A 26,778-nucleotide genomic window follows, 5' to 3' on the forward strand; every position below is an offset into this window, starting at 1 on the left:
GAGAGGGGCTTGTAGCAGCACCCTGCAGATTTTAATTGATTAATTGTTTGACTTGTAAACATCCATCTTCACACTCATAGTGCACGATAATTTCCAGAGCATCCTGCTGTAAAGTCTTGCCATCTCCAAAACAACTGCTCCTGCATTACTGCGCATATTTCTAACTATAGTTGCAGTGCAGTTGCATAACAGGCGTGATAACAAGGCTGCTGAAAGTTTCAAAGAAAAAAGGTTGCCTACCACAACACTGGAAATCCTACTTGTAAAAAGGTAAACATAAAATAAAGTTAATTGTGAATGTTTACACAATCAGGAGTTCTCCATATTATTGACTGTTACATAAAGCGTTATTAAACCTTATTGGCAATTTATTACTCAGTACCATCCTCATAGGTCCTTCATAAAAGGTGATAAAGTTTACTGATACAATGTAACTGTCACATCTGGGCTGTGACTAAATGCATAATTCCCCTGTAATTAAACTGAATTGTTTTCAATTATTTTATTTGAAACTACAATAATTATATTTAGCTATGAACACTTAAAGTTCACACTAATAATAAAGGGGGAACAAGTCACTCCTTGAAAAAGTGTATTTATAATGTAAGATTGGAAAATATTGTTTACCCATAAAATTATGAAGAAGTTACGCAGTACTCCTGTAAGTACTTACAGAATAATTCCCTGTAAAATACCTAAGTTATACAATACTTTTTTAATTACTCATGCGTGACATAACAATGCTTACACATGACTTAAAATTACCTACAGTATCATTATTTCTTTGTTTCCTGTAAAAACGTGACTTGTTACTCCCTTAGTGTATCTGCCTTTAAGTATTTGCATCTAAATATAATTCCATGTCACATTATTGAAAATTCCACACAGTTACAGGGGAATTCACATCCTGGCCATATTAAGTGTTATCATACCTCTATATCCATAATCTTCTCTGGTGATCTGATTAACTTTATTTGAATGGGAAGAAATCAGTTATATAAAATTGCAGGTTGAGCAAATATTGTGTTGGCCCGTAGTGACGTCACGGGAGTCTGTTTTAGTACTTTTTCAAGCTGAGCCTCCTAAAAAACACAAAGGATCAACTGCATAACCTCGTGTAGCAGTGCTTGATTGTGCTGGAGTGGATGTGTCTGCGTGGGGTAAAAACACAGAGTCTTTACATGGTTTCCAGCAGAGTCCAATAAAAGTGGAAGTGACCTGCGGCTCCTTTTTCCCCACCACCTTGTCTTTCTAGTTCAATTACAATCTGACAAACTCATTTCCAAACACCTACAATCTGCATATCCCTGCTTCTCGGGCTGTGCTGTGTTAAAAACAGAAGGTGGCGCCTGTTTGATGTATGATATTTTCTTCACTTGAAGTGGGCCTGAACGACTAAACAAAAAGACAGCGATAATAAAATCCTCCAGGACTGTGCGTCAAAAGGCTTTACGAGCACAATAACCGAGCACACTGCCAGGATCCTCACTGTAGCGAACTGACTGGGAGTGTTTGGGGTGCTAGACTGTGCACAGGCGTGGCAGTGGGCTGGTCCTGGCTCACTGAGCGATGAAAAAAAAACAACACAGCAGGGTCGGTTGACTTGGTATCAGCTGAGGCCCTGAAACACTCTGACAAAGGAGCCAGTGCACACAGATTTGTTGCAATTAACTCCTTCACTCTGAGGACGTCTTCAGGCTGTGGGTGTGCCGCACCCACTCAGCAGACACGCTCCCGAGGATGCGCTGAGGTGAGTAGCCTACACTGCTGATATTTACGTGTAGTTATCCACGGAGAAAAGGCTGGGTGTAGTGCGGGGTCCTCCCTGACGCGTGCATGAGCGTTGTGTGCGCATTTCTCTGACGATGCCTGCCTGAACTACTTCATGTTTAAGCTGCTGGTGTTGCGCGTCCAACTCTGTTTTTGCACAATGAAATTAAGAGGCCCACGCCGCATGCAGCTTTCACGCACATTCTCCCCTCCTGTAAATGATCTCCGCAGCCAGGCTCGGTGGGTGTGAGGCTGTCTGTTAACAGAGCCTGTAATGGCAGCGCCTCTCTGCTACTTTAGCCACACCGCGTCTGCTTGTCGTTGCTTTCCCTGCGCTGTATTTCGCTCGCTAGCTGTGCGCGGCCTTTATTTGGACTGTAGTTGGGTTTAAATGTGCCTTTGCTCGTTTGGCTCACTGAGGGGGGTGGTGTAGTGTTGTGCTACCGTCGCTGGTCTCTGCCTTTTTGCAGGAGGCCATTACCGGAACCTCCGCGCTGCTGGTGCTGATGCTGCAGTGCTTGCGAATGTTGCTAGGCAGCCATGCAGAGCGCACGCGGTTTACTGGCGGAAGAAAGGAGGATGCTAAAGAAGGGAAAAACTCGGAAAACAGTTTTGTACGTTAATCCTCGTTTACAATCCTGTGTTCTGCATGCACTGCTCTGGATCAATTGGCCTGTACGCATCTCCCCCCTCCCCGCCATGTGACACATCTGGGTTCCCCCCCCCCCTTTTTTTAATCTCCCCCAGCACAATGGCAGGCCGTGACTGTGGGGTAACACAGTAGTCAGACTTCAGCGATACTGAAAAAAGAAATAGCTGTAAAAACAATGGTTTGCACACTGTACCCTGTTCAAGAGAAATCATAGCATTTATGGGGGGATTTTGTTTATCATTTATCCATCTATCGAATAAGACACTGTTGTGGTTATAATGAACCAAAGCACCTTAAAATTTAACTGTATTGTAAGCTGTATGTGAAGATTGTTTGAATTTGGAAAGATAAATAGTTTTTCCTTTTCTTTAATAAAGCAGTGGTCAGGACAAATAGAACGAAATAGATGTGAAATAGTTGTGATGAGGAATTATGATGATGTAATTCACTATGTAAGTTAGAAAAATGTTCAAAAGCATGATTATTTTTTATTTAAAAATGTTTGGTTTTTTTGTGTGTTTTGTGTAGTTATTTGTTCTTGAACTCCAGATGCAGAGGGATAGCTACTTAGCATATGCTATGTAAAAAGGGTAGGTGCAATGAACTTCAGACACCTTTTCAGCCTGTAACTTGTGTTCATCCTGTTTAATTCAATAATTTGTTGACAGTATGTATTTAAGAGAGCAGTTTGGTGGTGGTTGTAATTGAAAAAAACAAAAAAACTGTTAATCACCAAAACTGGAGTTTATTTTATACGATACTGGCAAGTGGGAATTTTGTTGTTTGAATTTAAATTGAAACAACTTAAAGAGCATATTGTGCTCATGTCCAGCTCCATACTTTTTATTCTTAGACTCAATTAGCATATGCTGAATTTTTTAATTCATGCATTATCATCCGTGCATTATCACACAAGGAATATTCAATAACTGCAGGATTCAGTAATACTGTAATTAACGTAGTTCACTCCATTTCTTGTGTGTGTCTTCAGCTGCTGGTCTCATGTGCTGAAATGCTTTCTGTGTTGATGTTTTGTCAAGTTGGAGCCAAATTTCCCATTAGAGGCTGCAGAGACATAACTGTCCTACAGAGAATTTGCAAAACTTATTATACCTCTACATCAATCTTGCATAAATGCACTTTTATTTACTGCACACTGCATTTCTACAAGACACTCTTGTGTCAAATGTTTAATATTAATGTGTCCAATCTAAAGTGTAAAATCTCACTGCTACATGTTAGCAAATTGGAGTCAACTAAACTCTGTTTATTTGTTTTTACCCAGTACAGCTGGTGTCTTTTTACCAATATTTTTTTTGTGTGTGTTTGTGTATACAAAAATTATGTGCACAATATATTTTAACATACGTCAATAATATTAACACTTAGCAGCAAATCAGGACTAAAATATGGACAGGTGTCAATTAAACATTTTGTTTTATCTCAGGCTTTTATCCCTGAGTTACCTCAAATTCATCTGAAGTGCATCTGTAGTAGTCCGCTGTTTACCTCAGCTGCCAATATGCCTCCACCTCTATTTGCTACAGAGGAGGCTGTAAAACCTTGTGACAGGAGTACAAATCGATGAGTCGATGAAGCTCAGCTGTGTCTGATGGCAGTGATACTGAGGTGAGTTGTTGAGGACATGCTCAACTTTTCTGTCAGTAAGTGCTGCTGTTTTGCTGCTGTTAGCTTCTGTTAGCCAGCATTAATGAAACCGTCTTTTGAGGTGGCACTAACGTTGATGGATTTAAAAACTTAGTGGCCAGTTGTCCAGAGACAGGAGAGTTGCATGTCCACACGGCTGACAATAACTGCAACAATATTAGGAAAAAATAAACATGTTTATGCATATTTTTATGTGTTGGAGCCCTGACTCCAGGTTAGGAGATGAGGCTTGAGTTGGTGATGAGGTGGTGAAAGAGAAGTCAGTGGTGGAGAGGGAGAGATGATGAAGAGCTAAATGCACAAAAGTTAAATGGTCATATATGGTTTCTTTAAATTAAAATTATTCATAAGGCGTTTTATGCCTACTCAAATCAGATTGCTATGCGTTGGTATGACCTTAAATCAGCCGCTCGTGCTTGGAAATCCTCCAATGTGGCTGAATTACAAGAATCCTGCAAAGAAGAGTGGGCAAGACTTCCTCCACAGTGATGTGAAAGACTCATTATTAGTTATCACAAACGCTTGATAACAGTTCCAAGAATGATACAACCAGTTATTAGGGTTAGGGGGCAATTGCTTTTTCACACAGACAGTTAGGTTTGGATAGCTTTTATCCCTAAATAAATGAAATCATTTAAAAAGTGGATTTTGCATTCGCTTGTGTTTATGTAATTACAAAATTGCTTTAATGATTTGAAAGATATAAATGTGATAAATATGCAAAACCTAAGAAATCAGCAACAGGGCAAGTACTTTTTCACAGCACTGTAAATGCAAATTGTGATGGAGGACATTAAAACTCAGTGACTGACCACAATTATTCAGTTTCACCACCAGAATCTGTTATGATTTATTGAAGGAATGCTGGTTTGGATTTGCTGAAAAGGTATGAAATGAACTAAATGGAAGGGAAGCCAAAGAAAATGGATCCAGCAATGCAAAATGTTGAGTCAGTGCTCTCTGCCTCTGCGCTGCTGGATGTGAATGCTCAGACACAATGACTTAAAACCACTCGATGATAGCTTTGTCTGCTGCAAATCTAACCCTCAAATGTGGAAAATCATGCACTACAAGGTCCGTGTCTTTAAAAGAGAAATGCGTGTTTAGTTTCCGGGGTTTGATTTTAAGGATAAACATTGAAGAAAAAAATCCTTAAAAAAGCAGAACGAGATTCACTTAAAAATGATCGTTTCCTGTCTGATTTCACTGTTTGGTTCGAAAGTACTGATTCAGCTGTAGAACTCAGGAAGTCGTCTTGAGCTTTTGTGAAACAAAAGTGAGGTGATGATGCAGCATGTTCAGCCATCACAGGGAGACTAATGATAGGGGGTGTAGGCAGTGATGGAAGGCCAGCAGCCAGAAGTCCATGTCTCCCTTTTAGTCATTAGGATCCTCCCTGGAGAGAGCAGCTTTCTGTCTGGTGCCTGTCAGCAGCTGGGCCCCCTCTGCCCCCTGAGACAGAGAAACACACACACCATGCTCTGGTAGAGAAAAGAGAGAGCTGCTGCTGTTGGTGAAACACGAGCGCCAAAAGCATTAAAACAAACCCATCTATGTGAATAGATGTAGATTTAAAGCAGCAGTGTAGCTTGCATATAATATAACACAGTCTGTGTGTGTGTTTGGGGGAGGGGCTTAATTCTTCAGGGACTGGCTGATGTTTTTGCACAGCTGATGTTGGGATAAGTGCACAGTTTATTCAGAAACTCCATTAAAGGTTTAGTCGTCTACTGCAGCGAGGTGCAGTAATGCACATGTGTCTGCTGCCACTTTCTCTCGTACCTTCAGAGGATGAGAGTGCATCTCAGCTGAGGTTACACAAACAGTGGCATTGCAGTAATGCACCTAATCGAGTAAGTAAGTAATGAAGACAGTTAGTGAGTGGTAGCATTGGAGGGAGGGTGTGGTGTGTGCGCGACCTTATCTGCTCCCTGCAGCAGAGTGTGTTTGAGTGAGGGAGTGGCCAGCTCTTTTCTGAAGATCCTTACGGTAACTCTTTTACTCTTTCTCCAATTACCGAGCCATATCGCATGCTAACTTCCTCTTAGTGGTTCTGCATGTGAGCGCTTACTGCTAATGCTGCATTTTCTATAGCTCTGCATTTCCACCGTCCAGGGCCCCGAGGAATACGGCATCCTTAATGCGAGGGTAGGTTTTTCATCTTAATGCTCCCATTTGAACGTGCAAGGACGCCGAGGCTTAATGCGCAGGCCGGCTCGTTGTTTATTTATCTGCTCTGAAGCAGGATGCTGAAAAACACAGAGGTATTTAGAGCTGAATTGAATTGTACTTAAATGAGCGTGCTGAATGAAGACACAATTGTACTTTAATGTTCGATCGCGTTTGCTTGATCTCTTCAGTGTCTCTCTGGGCTGGTGTGAGCAGAGCTCCTGCGTGCTTAAGCTTTAAAAGTTTTTCCTCTCATTTGCATATTTACTTACACTTCCTTGGCTAAGCTGTGATAGGGGTGTCTTTTTAAGCTGAAAAGGATTATGGCTGCTGCTTTAGAATGATATGGGTAGAATATTAAGAATAGGTTATTAAACTTATTTTCATATACTTCTTGGAGTGTATTGTAACTGTTTATTATTCTCCTACTTTACTTTTTAAATCACATCTGCACATCCTGATTGGACTGTCCGTTCTTCCTGCTGGGTGTGAACAGAAAGTGAAAGGTGGAAACGTGTTTTCCATTTAAAAAATTTAAAAAAAAACACCACAGCAGAGCAGCACTCCTGCTGTAAGGAAAGGCTTGTCCATGATGTGCCTTCTGATTGTTTTTAAACTAAATTCAGGATATTGTGTTGTCAAATGCTCCTTTTCCCTACATATCATTAAAAATGAAATTGAAAATGGTTTACATAGGCTTAAGAGCGCAAACTCTGAATACATCTGGGCTTAGTTTGAATGTCTGGGGACGTGTATGTGACTTTTGCAAGCATACCTACCAGGCCACGCCTGGATGGAACGTCTGGATGCTCAGTGGTCTTTCCCAGACTGCACACTTAATTACACTTAATTTAAAAAAAAAAAAAAAAGAGGAAAAGAAAACAAACACTGATTTTAAGTTTAAATATTTTTTGTATGAACTGTTGTGCTACCTTGTGTCATTATTTACAGCAGATTCACAGGGGAGGCGATCCTTTCACAGATTTTAGCCCTAACATCTGTTGATGATATATGGCTGACTCACAGATTTCCCCATACTCTCCACACACGGTCTATTGGTATCAGCATCGATAAAAATATCAACCAGTGTTATTATTATTAAATATTGGTATTGGTCTTAAAAATCCTATATTTGTCGCTCTCTGCTAATAAGCAGAGTCATGCATGCTTTTGGAGTGAGAGAAGAGAGCAAACCAGTTTTTTTGTTTTGTTTTTGTGGCTACAATTTACAAAGGTCTACTATAGTATTTATTTATTTATTGTCATTGTCAAGAACAATGAAATTGCGTTTGGGGCTTCCATACAACCCAAAAAAAAGAAGAAAATAATAAATACCCCTTAAAACCCAAGTGTACATATTTAACCCAGTGTGACTCCAATGCAATAAGACAATCCTTAGCAATAATGTTCGTAGAAATTCAGACAAAGACCTGAGAAACATGACAAAATACAACAATGCAACCCATTCAATATTATTGTACTGTGAGATATGATATCAGATATGATAGTTATCTATTTAAGAAAGAGGGGGGGGGGGGGGCAGGAGGGGGAAGAGAATAAAGATATGATGCACCAATGCAGACCAGTTCATTGCTATTAAGAAGTTGGATATGGTTATTGTCCGTGAGAGGGGGGCAGAGAGTTCAGGAGCCTCACAGCCTGTGGATACAGGCTGTTGGCCAGTCTGGATGTTCTGGCCTGTATAGACCTGTACCTTCTCCCTGAGGGCAGCAGATGGAAAAGGTGGCGCGCAGGGTGATGTTGGTCCCGCAGGATACTGTGCACCCTCCTCAGACAGCGAGTGGGGAAGATATTACTGATCTCTGGCAGACTTGTTCCAATAATTCTGCCAGCTTCTTTCACCACCCGCTGGAGTGCTTGCTGATCGGCCTTGGTGCAGCTGGGGAACCACACTAGAAATCCATACGTCAGAACGCTGCTGATGGCACAGTTGTAGAAGTTCAACATCAGAGATCTGGGAATGTGTGCGCTCCGCAGTCTCCTCAGGTAGTAGAGGTGCTGTTGGGCCTTCCGTACAACTGAGGTGATATGGTTGCCCCAGGACAGGTCCTCGGTCACAGTTACCCCCAAGAATTTAAAACTGCTCACCCTCTCCACCGCCTCACTGCCAATGAAGAGAGGCAGATGGTTGTTATGGCCCCTCTTCCGGAAATCTACAATGATCTCCTTGGTCTTTTTGGTGTTTAAGACCAAGTTATTGTCGTGGCACCATGACTCTAGTTGTTGCACCTCTGTCCTATAGTTTGTCTCATCATTGTTGGATATAAGTCCGAGCACTGTAGTGTCATCTGCAAACTTAACAATGAGATTGGACGCGCAGGAGGAAATACAGTCATGGGTGAAGAGAGTGTATAGCAGAGGGCTCAGAACACACCCCTGAGGGGCACCGGTGTTGACCACAAGGGTGGAAGAGGTGTTCTTACCCACTCTGACACTCTGTCTACGGTTAGTGAGGAAGTCCACAATCCAGTTGCACAGAGAGGAGTTAAGTCCCAGTTGGTGGAGTTTGGGACGGAGTTTGTATGACCGGATGGTATTAAAAGCCGAGCTGTAGTCTACAAAGAGGAGCCGTGCATAGGTGTTCCTGTGTTCCAAGTGCTTCAGTAATGTGTGCAGCACTGTGGCGATCGCATCCTCGGTTGACCGGTTCTCCCTGTATGCAAACTGGTGCGAGTCCAGGGATGGTGGAAAAGCAGCTCTGATGTGTTTAATGACCAGTCTCTCCAGGCATTTGGCGGGAATGGGGGTGAGTGCCACAGGTCTGAAATCGTTCAGACATGTGACATTTGACTGTTTTGGGATGGGAACGATGGTTGCTGCTTTGAAACAGGATGGTACCAGTGAACAGGACAGCGAGGTGTTATATATAGAGGTGAAGACGTCCGCCAGGTCCGCAGCACAGTCTTTTAGCACCCGGCCCAGCACTCCATCCGGCCCGGCCGCCTTCCTATATACACATCATGTGCAGACAATCTGTAACTGCTGAGCCAAACAGTGGACTCAGCTATGTCAGTTTTTAATGTGCAATGCTTGGGTCAAGCACAGGTAGAGAACAACTGACAAAGATGGAGGCAAGAGGGAGGATCCAAAAAAACAACCCAAAATCCCAACATGCCAGAAAGCGTGACAAAATGCTGAAACATTCAGTGAGAGATCGAAGGGAGGATGTATACATCCTGGGTGTGTCATAAGCTAATGGGAGAGAAAAAAGGAAAGGAATCATGTAGACTTAGCTTAGGTGAGTCATTTCAAAATAAAACAGGAAGTTAATGAACTGAGACCACAATCGCTAAGTTATTGTGTTGAAAACAGACACAATTTAGGGCGATGGTTTCACACTAACTTGTGCTGGTAAAACCTGTGTGTGTGCTTGTCTCCTCCACACAGAGTGGACCAGGGAAAACAGTTTTTACCAAAATATGAGAACTAATCAACCGAACCTTTTCAAACTCTAGAGAGTCTACAAAAACACGTTTTCAGTCAGTGCAAACATGCTGCCATGCAGTCATCCCAAATCCTGGCTGCATGTTGATGATGCTGTGCATCAATTAAATGTTCCAGTATGTTATAACTTTGCATTTCTCTGCTATTGGAGCAAGACACTGCCCCCCTCTGACAACAGATGCTCTCTGCTGGTAACTGAGAGTCTACCTTCTGTATTGCCACAGACCTGGGTAATATGTTTACAGCAATACAACTGGATAAGCAGGTGCGAAGAGTTGGTAGGTGAGGGAACAGACATACAGAGATTTCTCAAATTAACTGATGTATCACAACAACAACACAGTTTGTGGCTTCAAGATATGCTAGTTTTTTATTCCCCATAAATGCTTCACATCCGTACACAGTATACAGATGTGAAGCATTACTATACAGTCATCCTGTCGTCACACCCAACTGGTCACAGCAGCTGCCCCTCCCTCAGCCTGCTTCTGCTGGAGGTTCCTTCCCACTGGTGCAAAGTGCTCGCTCATAGGCGGTCGTTTAATTGTTAGGGTCTTTACCTTAGAATATGAAGCAGCTTGATGTGACTGTTGTTGTGATTTGATGCGATACGAGTAAAATTTAATAGGACTATCATTTACATCAGATTATTTTGCAGACCACATGTGGTGCACTAGAGCTGGTGACATTCACAGTTTGTAAATCAGCAGAAACATTTACATCTCAATGATCAGTGTTACCTGACGGTTTGTAAGCACTTGAAAAGGCCACTGCGATTTACAATTTACAGTTTTTGTAATTAACTGCATTTTTTTCTTTGCAGATCCACCCCTGGTTGTAAGACGCCCACTGCAAAATAGTAAAAGATGAGCAAGTCTCCCACCCCAAAGGGCACCCCGGTGCAGCGCAGCCCCAGTGATGGAGTCTCCGAGGGCCTCCAGTCTCCCCAGCACTCCACCCCCAGCATCGGGCCACAGCATAAGAAACGCATCTCCAGCCTCCTTCAGAGTCCAGTAAGACGTCTGCTCACGTCTGATTTATTCTTTTTCTTTCCCCTCAGCCTCTCTTGCCCTCTCTCTCCTCTCTGGATGTGATTATCTCCTCATAGATGAATAAATCTGGTCTCAAATGCCATGTGACAGCTCGGGTTACAGCCAGTGCTGGACCTCCATGCTGAGTGATTGTGTGTGCTTCTGCATATGGAGTGAGAGTGACTATGAATTACAAGGACGGATGCAATGAGGGTGACTCATTAAATATTTTCACTCACCCTCACCCATGTAACGGACAAGTGTTTATAAAGTTGTGATTGTGCTTAAAGCTCCTGTGAAATTGTTGCAGTTAGACGCTTTTTCAAACACTTGCAGTGAGTTTTAGCTTGTGGGGGAAAAGGAGTCAATCCAGTATTCAAATGTTCAAACTCTGTACAAAAGGAAGTTCAAATAAACATTTTTATGAAGCTGAAAAGATTTTTAAGGCATGATCTGTGTATATGTCTTTGATAATATAGTCATTTATTATCTGTGTTTCTGCAGTCATTTAGAGAGGAGCTGGATGTGCTGATCCAGGAACAGATGAAGAAGGGTGGCAGCTCATCCAATCTATGGGCACTGAGGCAGCTGGCTGATTTCATGGCCTCACATGGCTCTCCGGCTTCCCTGCCCGTCTCCCCCTCAAGTATGTGTTCCACATCTTTTAGTAAATATTTATTCATCCTAGCTTTATGTACATAAACAGACAACATTAAAACTTTTCCGTGTGAAGTGTCTGATATGGATTGTCTCGTTACAGTAAGACCTGAGTGGTTAGGCTGTTCTTGTAGCGTATACAGTGAATAGTACCTACCAAAAGGAGTCCAAGGAAGGGCAAGGAAAGACTCCTGCAGTGGCCAAGGTTCAGTGATGCATGTGGAGAGTGAAAACCTTAATGGTAGCTATGATAGAAAGGTGTCAACAGAGTAATCCCTGCTCATACCTTCCCATGTCCAGGCTTAAAAGCATCTGATGTGGGAAGGTGAACATTAGAAGAGAACAGTGGAAGAAGGTGGCCTGGTCTGCTGAATCACATTTCTTTCACATCATGTTCACTGATCTGGGAACGAGGTGGAAATAGAACGTCTTGTGGGAAGCAGGTCAGGTCACTGATGAACATCCTATAAGGCGGCTACGTTCTTGATGGCGGTTGCCTTTCTCAGGAGGATCTTGAGAGTTACAGTACTGATTTTGCCCGTGAATTGTAAATTTGCTGGTAAAAGAAGGCAGATCCATGATCTGTTTGCTGCTAACATTTTAATGAGACTGCAGGAGTTTCTTTTTACTAGTCATACTTCATGAAGAACTTTTCCAGAGTCAAAGGTGTAAGGTTACTGTTACATTTAGACCAGCGGTCCCCAACCTTTTTGGCGCCACGGACCGGTTTATGCCTGACAATATTTTCACGGACCGGCCTTTAAGGTGTCGCGGATAAATACAACAAAATAAAACTAGTACCGGTACCGAAAAAAAGAAGATTTATTCATAACACACGTGAAAAGACCCAGGAAAACCGAGTTAACGATAAAAACGATAACAAAGTAACGCTGAAAACTGATAAAAACCCTGAAAACCATTCATTTCACACCTGAGCCTCAACTCTCACGGCCTGGTACCAAATGACTCACGGACCGGTACCGGTCCGAGGCCCAGGGGTTGGGGACCACTGATTTAGACTATTGTTCTTTTCCATTGAGCTACTTTTATTTGCTAGTAGCAAGTGCTAGCACTATAAGCTAAGTATGCTATTGAATAGTTAAGTGTGCTATTTATTGTTCTAGGCTTGTCTTTTGTAATTCATTACTATCAGTTTGTCCTACAAGCTCCCTGGAAAGTGTTTAGTTGATCCAAAATGCTGCAGTGCGAGTACTGACAGGAACTAGAAAGAACGAGCGTATTTCTCCCAGGTTGGTTTAATATGAGCATCCACGATAAGTTGACTTTAAGGAAAAGAGCTAAATGAGATGTTATCTACCTATGTGGTGATGATGTTTTATTGAAACGCTTAGTCTTTTGTGTGCAGACCATGAGCTTTACTTCCTCTTTTCTATCTCTGTCTGCTTTCTCTCTTCCTCCCACTCGCACAGACATGATGATGGTGACACCCATCAATGACCTGCATGGCTGGGAGCCTGGCAGCATGGTGAAGGGGGAGAGGTTGATGCGCTGCAAGCTGGCCAGCACACATCGCCTGTTCGACCTCTTTGGCTGGGCCCAGATCGGCCGCACCTGTCTCACAGTCAGTTCTGCTGCCTTCTCACATTACATTCCTCACTTTAGCCTTATTTCTTTTAAGAAGCATTAATGGAAGCATGTGAAACATACTTATACACTGCCTTCCGGTAAGTTGAACAGGCTGATTAAGAGATTAGGTTGTAGATGTGCTTCTCATAAGTCGCTGAGTGATTTGACAGCAGTATTAATCCATGGTATGACTTAGTTTCAGATATGAATAAAGGAAAAGCAATTATCTGTAGAGGATATTATCTGTGTGATTAAGTGCAAGTAAAATGAAGGAGATGGGCCATATGAACTTGCAGGATAAACACACGGAGTAGAAAGAGGATCAAGGGAACTGGAATTTACCTGCTATATGTGTGAGTGAGATGATATAAATCTGTCTTTCTGTGCTGCATTTTCTTGATTTTTGATGTGTCAATAAAATCATAGACTGTATTCAAAAGATGGCCACCTACTTCTTAATGAATCTTGTTAATGAAACCTACACCTGAGTACTTTTGTTATCGTCATCTTAGTGGACCTGATGAAAGATTGGTGGACCGGGGTGAGAATCTGAGGGACAAATCGTAAAGCTTACCCTTAAGTCACCTTATTGTACTGCAGACAAAATAAAGTTAATTAAAATCATTACAATAAAGTTGTATTCTAAAAGAAGCTAACGGTTCAAACCACAACCTCAGAAGTAAAGTTTTTACTGAGGTCAGAGAACAAAGGAGCTGAGGGCTATTTTCTTTAAAGGGAACCCCGGCTATTAACACATGTTTGCGCTAAAATATGTACTGTGCTTTCAATAACATATATGTGGTATTAAAATACGCCAAATGTTTTCCTTTTAAGCACATTTTATATAAAACCGATTTACCAGTAGGCCGCCATTGTTATTTACTTCTCAATGCACTCTGGGTAGTGATGTCACACAGTTGCACCGCATCAAGTTCACAGTTAGCAGCGCACTGGAAATGGCTTCTGTTCAACCTTTCCAGTTTGAACCAGAGCAAACCGAGAGAAAGAATGAAAATAGTCAACCAGCACTTAGTTTAGATGAAGATGAAAACAATCCGTCACACGAGGACGCGAGAGTGAGGGAAAACTACTGGTGTCTATGCGGCTACTGCTTGCCAATGGCGACTGAGAGCGTTTGTTGTAAAGAGCTCAGTTTTATGGCAGCAGCTATCCATGGTATCGCATAACCGCATGATGAAAACATTAATAGAATTCAAATTTTCATTATAAAGTGAAATTACGATATCATTATTTTTACAGATTCTCCATGCAACACCAGTGCACCAAACCTTTGAAGCCGTCGTGCCAAACTAGGTATCCCCGACAGAATTTGTTTCCCCTGCGTTGGGAGCATACACTGGGCTTTCAAAATCATGGACTAACAGTATCCCACGTTCGTGATTTTTAGTTCATAAACACTTCTTATAATTACTAACTACTCCTGACATTTTGGAGATGTTAGCTCTTTATACAGTAAAGTTACAGTGGGATACAAATAATATCAGGCTGATTCTACCAGTTTGTTCCCCCTGTCCAAAGACTTATTGCTCCTGAAATTTTGGAGGTTTTAGCTCAGTACAGTTCTGTACAGTTACAGAAGGATACAAATAATGATCAGTCAAAATGTCATTGGTTTATTTAAATAATCCCATCCGTTGTTGTACCAAGGTCCCAAAGCAGGGGAAACAAATTCTGTTGGGGATACATAATTTGGCACGACATTGGCAAGCAGTAGCCGCATAGACACCAGTAGTTTTCCCTCACTCTCGCGTCCTCGTGCGACGGATTGTTTTCATCTTCATCTAAACTAAGTGCTGGTTAACTATTCTCATTCTCTCTCTCGGATTGCTCTGGTTCAACCTGGAAAGGTTGAACAGAAACCATTTCCAGTGCGCTGCTAACTGTGAACTTGATGCGGTGCAACCGTGTCACGTCACTACCCAGAGTGCATTGAGAAGTAAATAACTATGGCAGCCTACTGGTAAATCGGTTTTATATAAAATGTGCTTAAAAGGAAAACATTTGGCGTATTTTAATACCACATATGTTATTGTACATATTTTAGTGCAAACATGTCTTAATAGCCGGGGTTCCCTTTAAAGCCCAAAGTGTTTTTGCAACCAGGTGTCACCCCCTGGTGGCCATTAGAAAGAAAGCAGGTTATGGCCATCTTTTATATGCAGTCTGTGTATAAAAGACAGTAGTGTAAGTTTTTTTTTCGCTCTCTCTCACTGACAGCTGCGTGTGAGTAAAGAACAGGAACACTTCCTTGTGCTTCCAGATGGACTGGCCTATAGTGAGGTGACTGGATCCAGTTTGGTGAGTCAGCAGCAACACATGTGACTGGGTTCTTCTGGCTCCATTGTTACTGATACAATGCTACTTTTGATTGTACTTCATTTGTTATATAATTAATGAGTGCTACAGTGGATGTCCAACTGATTTCCTTGATCATTTATTCTTTAAAATTACACTGAGATTAATGACTGAAATATTATTAATGAAAAAGCATACATCAAAGTCAAAATGCCTGTCGATTTCCAGTAAATCTCATGTCTCAATGTTTACATGCCATAGAACAATATGGTGATAATAATATGGGCATCCCAGAAATCTAGGAGATGTAAGATGTTGTGCTACAAATGTCATGTTGGCTGCCCTTTACGACAGTCAGAAATCTAACTGAGTAAAATAAGAGCACTGCAATCTCTCATTTAACTTCATTATCATTTTTACCCTCAGAACTAATATAAGAGTCTTCATGTTAAACAAACAGGCACAATTACATTGTATGTGAAGCCAGTGCTTTCAATGAAACTGAACAAACAACAACTTCCTGTTTTGTTTTATCTGCTCTTTCCTGTTGTTCTCATCTGCCACTTAAACCATTCGGTCAGCATTTTTGATCTGACATCTGACCAAATCTCACATTTTTAAAATACAATTATTAGATTATAAACAGATATATAAATAAGTACAGTATAAGTACAAGTTAAAACGATTTATGCATCACTTGCTTGAAGGGGAAAGTGAGTTTTAGGGTCTGGCCACGAAAAGTTGTGCCTTGTGAAAAAAAAGGCTGTTGGCTAACTGTGGAGAGCCCTCTGCCTCAGCAGCCTGAGCCTGCAGACGAAGCTGTGGCTCAGTCATGACTCATTTGCTGCTACAGGCACAAGAAAATAACTCTTCCTCCTCCTCCTCCACTAATCATTGTTATCACCGCAGCCTTGATTTAAGTTCTGACTTATTGAAGTTGCTACCAACACACACTAACTGAAGAACAGAACCATCACTCATGAGCAAAGGTATAAAAGTAAAAAGTGCACATCATTCATTCCCCTACAGCTACATTTGTTACATATGCAACTTGTGTTATATTTTTGCTCTATATGAATTCCACGTTATAGAAATATCTTAACAGGAAGCCTTACTGCTAAATGTGACCCTGTGATGGCGCTGTGCACTTTTACAGGTAAAGGTGAATATCCTGGGCGAAGTGGTGGAGAAGGGGAGCACCAACCTGGGAGTGGACACTGAAAAGTTCAGCCTGCACTCTGCCATCTACTCGGCCAGGCCAGATGTTCGCTGTCTGTTTCATCTCCACACACCGGCTACAGCAGCAGTGAGGCAGCTTTAGAGGACACATGCAGACACAAAACAACTGAATTTTACTCTGTTTATTCCCTAAAATAAGAAGTTTTTTTTAGCACATTGTGACTTGAGTCTATCTCTAGGTTTCAGCTATGAAGTCTGGCCTTTTGCCACTGTCCCATGAGGCACTGCTGGTTGGGGACGTAGCCTACTATGACTACAATGGAGTTATGGAGGAGGAGGAGGACCGAGTGGAGTTACAGAAGAGCTTAGGACCTACCTGTAAGGTGAGCAGACTAAAAGAGTCAACACTGACAGTAAGACCCACATATCTTTGCTCAGTTCAGCAGCTGCTGCCCTTGTGCCTCCCACATGGGTTTCAGAGTGAGTGGAGAGAAGACGTAGGGTGATGTGGTCGTGCGCTGGATTAATTACTGGAGCTGCAGCCTGTCTCCCAGCTGAGATGATTTCATTCTTGTGGTAATATTTCTATTTTATGATACCTTTCAGGTTCTGGTGCTGAGGAATCATGGCATAGTGGCTCTGGGGGAGTCTGTGGAGGAGGCCTTCTACACCATCTACCACATCCAGGCTGCCTGCCAGATCCAGGTAACACACACACAAGCACACAGTACTGACAAACAGCTGACGCACTGGAGATGGAGTGTGTGGCTATGTGAGCGGGAAAATGAAGTATCACGTATTTCAGCCAGTAGCTCTGCACTGCAGTATAAAACACTACAGGTATGTTAGCATGTGCCAAAGCAATTCTGCAGTAATCCTACAGGAGCAGCAGTGAAGCCTGAAGGGAAGCAGATATGTGACTGTAAGGTGTTCAGTCAGGGTTTTTGTAAAACACTGCTGAGCTTGATTAAATCTAAATCATAGATCATATATAAAATTCAGGGTGTAGCCACCCTTAATATATCTGTGGAGTTATTGTGAGGAACACAAAACAAACTTAACTTACATTTACCTACAACAAGCGCTACCTATGGTCCTGATTTTGCCTCTGCTTTTGCCTCCATTGCCTACTGGATGTCTATTTCTGTTGGCTGTGCAGGCAGTTGTCATAGCACCCAGCCGTCAAAGAGCCAACAGGGACTCCTGAAGTGCATGCTTCGATCACCAGCACAGCTACAGAGCATAATGCATGGTTTAAGTCCCTGCAGCATTTCAGCAGTGGCACAAATACCACAGTTTATTTTCCTGGGTGAAAAAAAGCTTTTTAAGACAGTCAATCAAAGCAGCCGTGCAGTTTGGGAGTTATTGAGATGCTTTTAGCCTCAAGTGGCCGCTGCAGGAACTGCAGTTCCTGGAACTTTGAATTTGCTTCCTTTTCAACCACTGAAGTTGCTGGGATGTGTGTGCATGTGTGCAGAGCAGACCTATGCTAGAAACATAGAAATTGCACTTTTGTCTTCGACTTTTTATTGTCAGGTGTCGGCGTTGTGTTGTGCTGGCGGAGAACAGAACCTGATTATGCTGGATCGTACCATCCACAAACCCACTCCAGCCGGCACGGTCGGCTGGGCTGGCTCCACCTTCGGACCTCTGCATAAGAGCCGCGTTGGGGAGCATGAGTTTGAAGCCCTCATGAGAACTCTGGATAACCTGGTAAACAAGAATCACCCTGAACAAACACGTGTTTCACAATCAGCTCACTGATATTTTTTATTGAACATCAGAATTAGCTGTACATGTAAAATTCTGCACGCATGTTTTGTGGGTTTTACTGTATATTAGACTGTCTGACTTGTACAGAGCAGAAAAAAAATATATGAACGATCTACGTGCGTGTATGCAAGGATATGCCCAAGTTTCTTAAAGTTAGAAGACTAAAATGTGACATTTCCACTATTATTCAGTCCCTTCTGCACCTTTGAACTTCTTCCTCATGTTATTTTTTCAGGGCTACCGCACTGGCTATGCCTACCGCTTCCCTGTACTTCTAGAGCGAACGCGAACACGGAGGGAGGTGGAGGTACCGGCGACCGTCACGGCCTTCCACCAGTTTGATGACGATGGCGTCCACCCAGCGCTGAGGCAGCATCCTTTTGCCCAGCGCCAGCAGCAGGAGAGGACCCGATGGCTCAACACCCCCAACACGTACCAGAAAGTCAGCCAGGAGCAAGCCAGCCCGGGACACCAGCGCACCACTGTGAGGCTCGTTTTAAGTTACTGCGATTGTCTTTAAAACAATCATCTTTCCTACTAACTGTGCAATACGACATGTCCTATAACTTGCAGCCGGTGCAATCGAAATACTGTGGAGGATAGAAACTGATTTCGGAGCCCTGGATGTAGAGAGATGAGAAATAATATTTACTGGATATACAGTGGGGCAAAAAAGTATTTAGTCAGCCACCGATTGTGTAAGTTCCCCCACCTAAAATGATGACAGAGGTCAGTAATTTGCACCAGAGGTACACTTCAACTGTGAGAGACAGAATGTGAAAAAAAAATCCATGAATCCACATGGTAGGATTTGTAAAGAATTTATTCGTAAATCAGGGTGGAAAATAAGTATTTGGTCAATAACAAAAATACAACTCAATACTTTGTAACATAACCTTTGTTGGCAATAACAGAGGTCAAACGTTTACTATAGGTCTTTACCAGGTTTGCACACACAGTAGCTGGTATTTTGGCCCATTCCTCCATGCAGATCTTCTCGAGAGCAGTGATGTTTTGGGGCTGTCGCCGAGCAACACGGACTTTCAACTCCCGCCACAGATTTTCTATGGGGTTGAGGTCTGGAGACTGGCTAGGCCACTCCAGGACTTTCAAATGCTTCTTACGGAGCCACTCCTTTGTTGCCCGGGCGGTGTGTTTTGGATCATTGTCATGTTAGAAGACCCAGCCTCGTTTCATCTTCAAAGTTCTCACTGATGGAAGGAGGTTTTGGCTCAAAATCTCACGATACATGGCCCCATTCATTCTGTCCTTAACACGGATCAGTCGTCCTGTCCCCTTGGCAGAAAAACAGCCCCATAGCATGATGTTTCCACCCCCATGCTTCACAGTAGGTATGGTGTTCTTGGGATGCAACTCAGTATTCTTCTTCCTCCAAACACGACGAGTTGAGTTTATACCAAAAAGTTCTACTTTGGTTTCATCTGACCACATGACATTCTCCCAATCCTCTGCTGTATCATCCATGTGCTCTCTGGCAAACTTCAGACGGGCCTGGACATGCACTGGCTTCAGCAGCGGAACACGTCTGGCACTGCGGGATTTGATTCCCTGCCGTTGTAGTGTGTTACTGATGGTGACCTTTGTTACTTTGGTCCCAGCTCTCTGCAGGTCATTCACCAGGTCCCCCCGTGTGGTTCTGGGATCTTTGCTCACCGTTCTCATGATCATTTTGACCCCACGGGATGAGATCTTGCGTGGAGCCCCAGATCGAGGGAGATTATCAGTGGTCTTGTATGTCTTCCATTTTCTGATGATTGCTCCCACAGTTGATTTTTTCACACCAAGCTGCTTGCCTATTGTAGATTCACTCTTCCCAGTCTGGTGCAGGTCTACAATACTTTTCCTGGTGTCCTTCGAAAGCTCTTTGGTCTTGGCCATGGCGGAGTTTGGAGTCTGACTGTTTGAGGCTGTGGACAGGTGTCTTTTATACAGATGATGAGTTCAAACAGGTAACGAGTGGGGGACAGAAAAGCTTCTTACAGAAGACGTTACAGGTCTGTGAGAGCCAGAGATTTTCCTTGTTTGAGGTGACCAAATACTTATTTTCCACCCTAATTTACAAATAAATTCTTTACAAATCCTACCATGTGGATTCATGGATTTTTTTTTTCACATTCTGTCTCTCACAGTTGAAGTGTACCTCTGGTGCAAATTACTGACCTCTGTCATCATTTTAGGTGGGGGCACAATCGGTGGCTGACTAAATACTTTTTTGCCCCACAGTAAGTCTTGGGCATCCCTTCGAGGCTTCACCTCAGCACAGTGACACAGATCTATTTACTTATCCAATCAGAGGCTAGCAGCCTTACCCTGCTGTACTGCTCAGTGATTCCCTTTAAGCAACAGTAAAGCCTGTTAGAGGGCAGAGCATGTGAGATGGTTCAAAGCAGAGGTGGACACAGGAACAGAATAATGCAACTCCCCATCTTTTCTGCTATACATCTTATTTGCATTACACTAGGCAAGCTGAGCATTTTCCTGTGATTCATATGGAGGCGGATGTAGACAGTGGAGCCGCTGTTTGTGTTTCCAGATACCTCAAGGGAAGGATTAAGCAGAGCTGCAAATGACGAGTCCCTTAAAGATAAAAACAATAGGAGAGCGGCTGTCTTACATCAGAGGGAGGAGCTTGGCTGTGCATCTGTGTTTTCTCTCCTCCTCAGCACCTCCCGCCATCCTTGCTCTCTGCATTGCAGGGGGAAACCCACCAACTCATTTATGACGGTGACAGTGCAGAGTCTGCCCTCTGGTGGCAAAATACACACTGTGTCACAGATTGGGTATAAATATTTCAAGAATTTCAAAAATGGTTTAAAATGCCTCAGAAAAAAGAAAAAAAAACGAAAAAAAAACCCCACAATAATAACAAGATGTGAACAACAGGTGAATACTGAATTAGATGATGTTGTGTTGTTGGTTTTCTTCGCCTTAGTGGTTGAAGACAGAAGAGGTGACACAAGCTGGCAGCACAGCCATCAAGATAGAGAACCCAAACCAGTTTGTGCCTCTGTTCACCAATCCCCAAGAGGTGATCGAGACCCGAAATAAGGTAACGCTTCTTTGCTTTTGGCTTGTTCTGTTTCCCCAGTGTCCATATTCCCTTCGGTGTACTGTCACGTGAAACAAAAACAGTTTACAGAACGGCTTTTCTGTCCTCAGATACGACAGCAGAATCGTCAGGACATGAAAACAGCCGGACCGCAGTCGCAAGTCCTCGCCAGTGTTATAACAGAAGATAGTCCTCCGGTAGTTTGCAGTCTCTCTCTCTCTCCATTACAACTCACTTTTATTTCTTACAGGTTAATCTTCTGAGGTAAAAGCTGTAATTTTGTGCTTCTGCTTCTCTATTAGTCCCCTGTCAGTCCACCTAAAGTCCCACCAGAGCCAGAACCTCCAAACCCCTTTAATGAGCTGACGGACCAGGAGCTGGAGGAGTACCGCAAGGAGGTGCAGAGGAAGCAGGATGGAGGAACCAATGGTACTCTGCTTAGCTTCTAACACACAGCATGTCTAATAAGCTAACACTGATTGTCAAATAAGTGTATACTTAAGTAATATTACAGTTAAATATCGTGACAGACCAGAGAGCCAAAAGTATGCAGACATACTATAAGTGATAGCTGAATATCTTATTCCATGTTAACCACAAGTGTTAACGATAAGTAACAGTCAAATATCTTTTCTGAACTGAGTGTTTTTGTCATATTTCAGACCTGCTCTAAATGACTTGGTTTCCATCAGAAGTTAATGAGGGTGGTCTCTGCTTATGCAGCTACCCTTGGAAAAACCCAAAAACTATTCTAATGTCCATCAAACCACATCTTTATTGATATCTACCGAGGTATCAAAACAGAAAAATTAAGAGTAGAGGGGTGGTCGTCAAATATTGTCTTCATTGTAGTGCAACAACTATTTGGGGAAGGCTAGCATGTGTCGCAACGTATCTGCATAGAATTGCTGTCGGTCCACCACCAGAGCGTAAGTGAGGTCGGGTGCTCGGTAGCTTGTGACGATCCATTTTTTGAAGAGAGTTAGCTTGAGCTAGTTAACTAACTTAACAGGCTGGTTCTCGGCCTATCAGCTACCTGTTTAGCATGTTAGCTTGGTTTTGAACTAAACTCACATTTATACTTGGAACAACTGCCCAATGGCAGCCCACTGCTTCACTGAGTGAATGGGTTAAATGCAGAGAGGAATTTCCCTACGGGGATCAATAAAGTATACATTATTATTATTATTATTATTATTATTATTATCATTATTATTTATTATACATCACTGTTCATATAAAAGTAGAGGCTGGAATTTGGTTAAGAAAATTAAAAATGTTTCCTATGCAAAATATTAGATGAGCTAAAAACCAAAGCTAGCAGAAACAGAGGAGTAAAATACATTTCATGTTATTCTTTTAATAAAGATCATTTTTCTATTATTTTAGTTTCCTAAACTGACCCAGCACCATTTACTGCTATTGCCATAAAAAATGTCTGCATATGTTTGGGAACATGGTGTAACAAAAATGGCTAATTATGCTACTGCTCACTTTCACACGTTATTCTAACCTTCTCATAGATGCTGTGTGTAACATTTAAAAATTCAAATAAATTGTTGCAGGTGCTTTTTAAAAGCATCTGTCGGCTGCTCCCTCATTCACAATGGGCTCGCCACAGCAGGCAGCTCCACATTTGGCTGATTTTTATGTCGGATCCCTGACGCAACTCCCGACATGCTGCACACAGCAGCTTTAAGCAAACTCACTTGTGACTGTGGTCTAAACTGTGTTCACTACTCTTTGCCTTTAAAAAAAAACTAACCTTCTGCACAGCTGTCCCCTCACTGTCCCTCACTGCTTGTGTTATTCTTGTTTATGTGCGTGCTGTGTAAGTAGAGGAGGAGGTGGCAAATGATAAGGAGTCTTCCCCCACTACGTCCCCCACAAAGGGCGCTCCTCCCAGCCACCCTCCTCTCTCAGGTGAGGCTCGGCAGAGTGCTGCCTGCCTGCCTGGCTCGCCTCACATACTCTCTGACTCACAGCTTTGCTCCAGATCTTACATGTGTGACTGATGATGTGCTGCTTCTATCCTCTCATGCTTCAGATACTCACTGACAGCCGTGCTACTCCTCCTCTCCTCGTATGCAGCAGACACTAACTGTGTGCGCTTTAAGCACACATTTGGTAGATCTGAGTCAGATCTGCATTCACACAAAGTCTGCCTGTTGATTGTTGTCTTTTATTTTTCTATAAAGATGATATTGAGAGTGACATTCAGTGGGCTAATCCCAAAAAAGAAAGTTCCATAAAGTTCCTGCATGTTCACCAGCAGATGGCACTTTATCAAAAAGTCAACCCATTGCGCTCTGCTCGGTTCCAACTCAGCATTTTTCATTAAGACTTTACTAAGATAGCTTTGTGTATCCATTTGCACGGTTCAAAATAAACTTTTTTATCTTGTAAATGGGCCGTGCACCTCCTCAGTACATTCTCTGTATAAATAACTATTTTAGCTGTTTTAAAATCTTTATACTAATCAAATAGAAAGATTAAACAGCAGGTGGGTGAGGCTGTGTTCCTGAGATGACCATATTAGGAATATTAGCTCTTAGTTACATCATACAGAGTCAAGAGTAGGAAATCTGACACTGAGGGTTTAGAGGATAACTGGCTGAGAACCAGTACAACCTCATTATCTTAACCCTTGGCCATCTTTAATATGAGCGTCATCCAGTGAAATGATATATGTATGACAGAAAAATAGAAATTAGCTAATAAACTTACCTCAGTGACAAAAAAACAGAACAAAACTCACACATGTATTTGTGAACGTGTGCGTGTGACCTTCCCTAATCCCCTTTTTTAGTAAGTAGTCTGTTACACTTTCATTTAAAGCTAATATGTATGCAGCATTAGTAAGGATGAGAAAAACATCAACATTAACAGGCAGTGAGGTGATTTATGACGTGAAGATACTTTCACTCCCATCAAAGTCACACGAATCACCAGTTTAAAAGTCAGAACACAGAGTGGTGATGAGAACCTAGATGAGCTCTGAAACCCCAAGTGGCCAAATGCAGGAAGGTCTCCACAACTGTAGGGGTTCCTGTTCAGACCCAAAGCCCAGGAAGGACATTTGCTGGCAAAACTTGGGTCACTCAAAGTGGCACAAGATGGCCCAGCCCCACACCACCCCCACAAAACTACAAGAGGTGCCCACTCCTTCCCTGAGGGACAGTAATGTGTTTCATTTGGAAACATTCTTCCAATTGAAATATATTAATTTCAAGGTTTTACTGTGTGTAACAAAAAGAAGCATGTTTGTGATTCTTTTACGTTTTGTCATGTGTTGTCGACTACAAACATTGTTCACAGTGCGTTCTGTGGATTGATCACTGTGTAGGTCTGTAGGAGTAACACAGGCTGTTGTCGCTGTGTGTCACAGTTCTCTGTCATAAAAGACATTTTGACTTCACTTTAGCAAACTGGTTCAGGTATATTTTGCTACAGTAATTAAAACAGTAATAACGGTGCACTCAGCTGTGTTGTTAATTAAGTCAAAATGTCTGACTCACTTCTAGTTTGATCCACATTTGTCACATTTCAGCCCTTTGTAGTGACATCCATTTGTTTGTGTACCTGTTGTGTCTGCTGTGCTGTCTCCTTCTGTGTCTGTCTGTCCTTTTCTGTGTCACTCTACACTCGCTCACCTCTGGTGCTTTGGTCTTGTCTCGCTAGTAAGTACAGAGCAACCACAGAGCACCCACTTCTCATTAAGCAAGCATGTTCATCTGCAGCAGCATGTCGCTTTGCAGCTCCACCCAGCTTTAAGGTTTTTATCTGGCTGCTGAATATATTTACTTTTGTGTTTGTTTGTTTTTCACCGATACTCGGAGCAGAGGAGACAAAGACTGACTCTCCGGCCATTCAGAACGGAGGCGAGGAGGAGAAGCAGACGACAGAGGAATTAGAGAAAGGGATGAAGGCCCTTTCAACCAACGACACCTCCACGCCCGCCGCCCCGCCCGCCAAACCGCAGGGCGGCACGCCGGAGGGCTCACCCTCAAAGTCTCCATCCAAGAAGAAAAAGAAGTTCAAGCCTCCGTCGTTCCTCAAAAAGAGCAAGAAGCAGAAAGAGAAGGCAGAGACCTGAGACGTTTGGAGTCGTGTGGCAGAACCTCGGTGAAATACTACAGTGAAATATTTCCTAGTGTATGACGGAGTAGCAGGTGGAGTCGACCACATCAGATGTATTTAAAGAGCCATTTAGGATGTCGTTCACAAATATGGTGTACTCAAACGACACATACTTTACTGTACCACTCACATATGATATATGTGGTGACTCATCTTAAGGAAGTTAAAAAACAAAACACTGGTGATTATTTTCACATAATATTTGACCCAGGTGGGATACTTTGACGCACTTCTCGTCACACGAAGTTTCTGTATTACCCACGTCTTATTTTTTAGCCTCGCTGCGCTATTGCTCCATCACTCCACTCCACTGTACAGGCATTCACATTTTCATTTCTAAAACTGAGGTTACTACTGTGATCAGACTTTTTTTTTTTTTAATAAATCCACAATTTTGCAAGACACAAACGCCCCAATGAGTTATGCACTCCTCCTCCATGTATAGGCACAATGACACATAGATTGACATCCTAGCACGTTTGCGTTTGTTCATTATCATAGGCATCTTCTAGTCATCATTTGGTTCTAAGTATCAGATAGATGTTGCAGGTATACTATGTGAGCACAGGTGCAGTACAATGTAGAAATATGCTGATAGCTACTGATCGCGCTCTGCTGAACGCTGGTTTGGTGTTAAAACAGCAGGGACAAGAATGGGAAGACGAAGCTGGGCGAGCACGCGAGGTCTCGCGACGAGCTGCTGTGAACGCTTTGATCGAAGCCAAAGGGATGACGCATAAACAATTTGTTGCTTGTCGGTGCAGTCTGTAAGCCAGTAAACAGAAGGTACTAAACATTCCACTTTTTGTCGTTTTCTTTTTAAATGTGCAGAATACCTCTGAACAGTAACGACTTTCTGTTTGAACTAGTAGCTGACGCTGACGTGTGATGTTTGCTCATGGTCTTAATTTATTTTATATTAGAATGTATAAGTGAGTGTTGCAAGGTTACCATGTATCAGTCATTAAAGGTTGAGTTTGACTTAAAATCACATTTTTTTTGTCTCTGTTTCTTTCTCTGCTTAAATTTTCTTCCTCCTTCCCATACAACCTTGAGGTAAGGATACCTCAAAAGTATGATTGCAAAAGCATTTACATGCTGGATGATGGAACTGAATTCAAAGTCAGCCAAATACCTAAGACAGCCACTGCTATTAATTTAAAAGCTAATGCACACGATCTGTTTAAATGCTGCTGCTGCTGCTGCTTCTTTCAGCTGCTACCTTTGGAGGTCGCCACAGCAGATCATCTGGCTCCATCTCACCCTGTCCCTAGCATCTTCTTCTGTCACACCAGTCCTCT

At 42.5% G+C, this 26,778-nt stretch overlaps 1 protein-coding gene across 3 annotated transcripts; it reads left to right on the forward strand.

The window, feature by feature from the left end:
* Positions 1–1,401: 1,401 nt before the first annotated feature.
* add2 (adducin 2 (beta)) lies at positions 1,402–26,465 on the forward strand. Of its 3 annotated transcripts, none has more exons than XM_086313375.1 (15): positions 1,402–1,750; positions 10,548–10,737; positions 11,260–11,401; positions 12,843–12,994; positions 15,238–15,318; positions 16,472–16,621; positions 16,734–16,877; positions 17,101–17,199; positions 18,031–18,207; positions 18,503–18,751; positions 21,221–21,337; positions 21,448–21,534; positions 21,640–21,766; positions 23,177–23,260; positions 25,180–26,465. In XM_086313375.1, exons 2-15 carry the CDS (start codon positions 10,591–10,593, stop codon positions 25,431–25,433), a joined length of 2,010 nt encoding a protein of 669 aa, XP_086169501.1. In that variant the 5' UTR covers positions 1,402–1,750; positions 10,548–10,590; the 3' UTR covers positions 25,434–26,465. The 3 variants fall into 3 exon arrangements, with proteins under 3 accessions (XP_086169501.1, XP_086169503.1, XP_086169502.1); XM_086313376.1 differs by lacking the exon at positions 1,402–1,750 and adding an exon at positions 6,107–6,238; XM_086313377.1 differs by lacking the exon at positions 23,177–23,260 and having other exon boundaries at positions 1,404–1,750.
* The last annotated feature ends 313 nt before the right edge of the window (positions 26,466–26,778 follow it).

This window comes from Aulonocara sp. 'chitande type north' Nkhata Bay, linkage group LG12 (genome assembly GCF_057382095.1).
Source record: "Aulonocara sp. 'chitande type north' Nkhata Bay isolate Kocher_YH1m ecotype deep benthic linkage group LG12, A_spYH_male_GT1.1, whole genome shotgun sequence".
Lineage (NCBI taxonomy): Eukaryota > Metazoa > Chordata > Actinopteri > Cichliformes > Cichlidae > Aulonocara > Aulonocara sp. 'chitande type north' Nkhata Bay.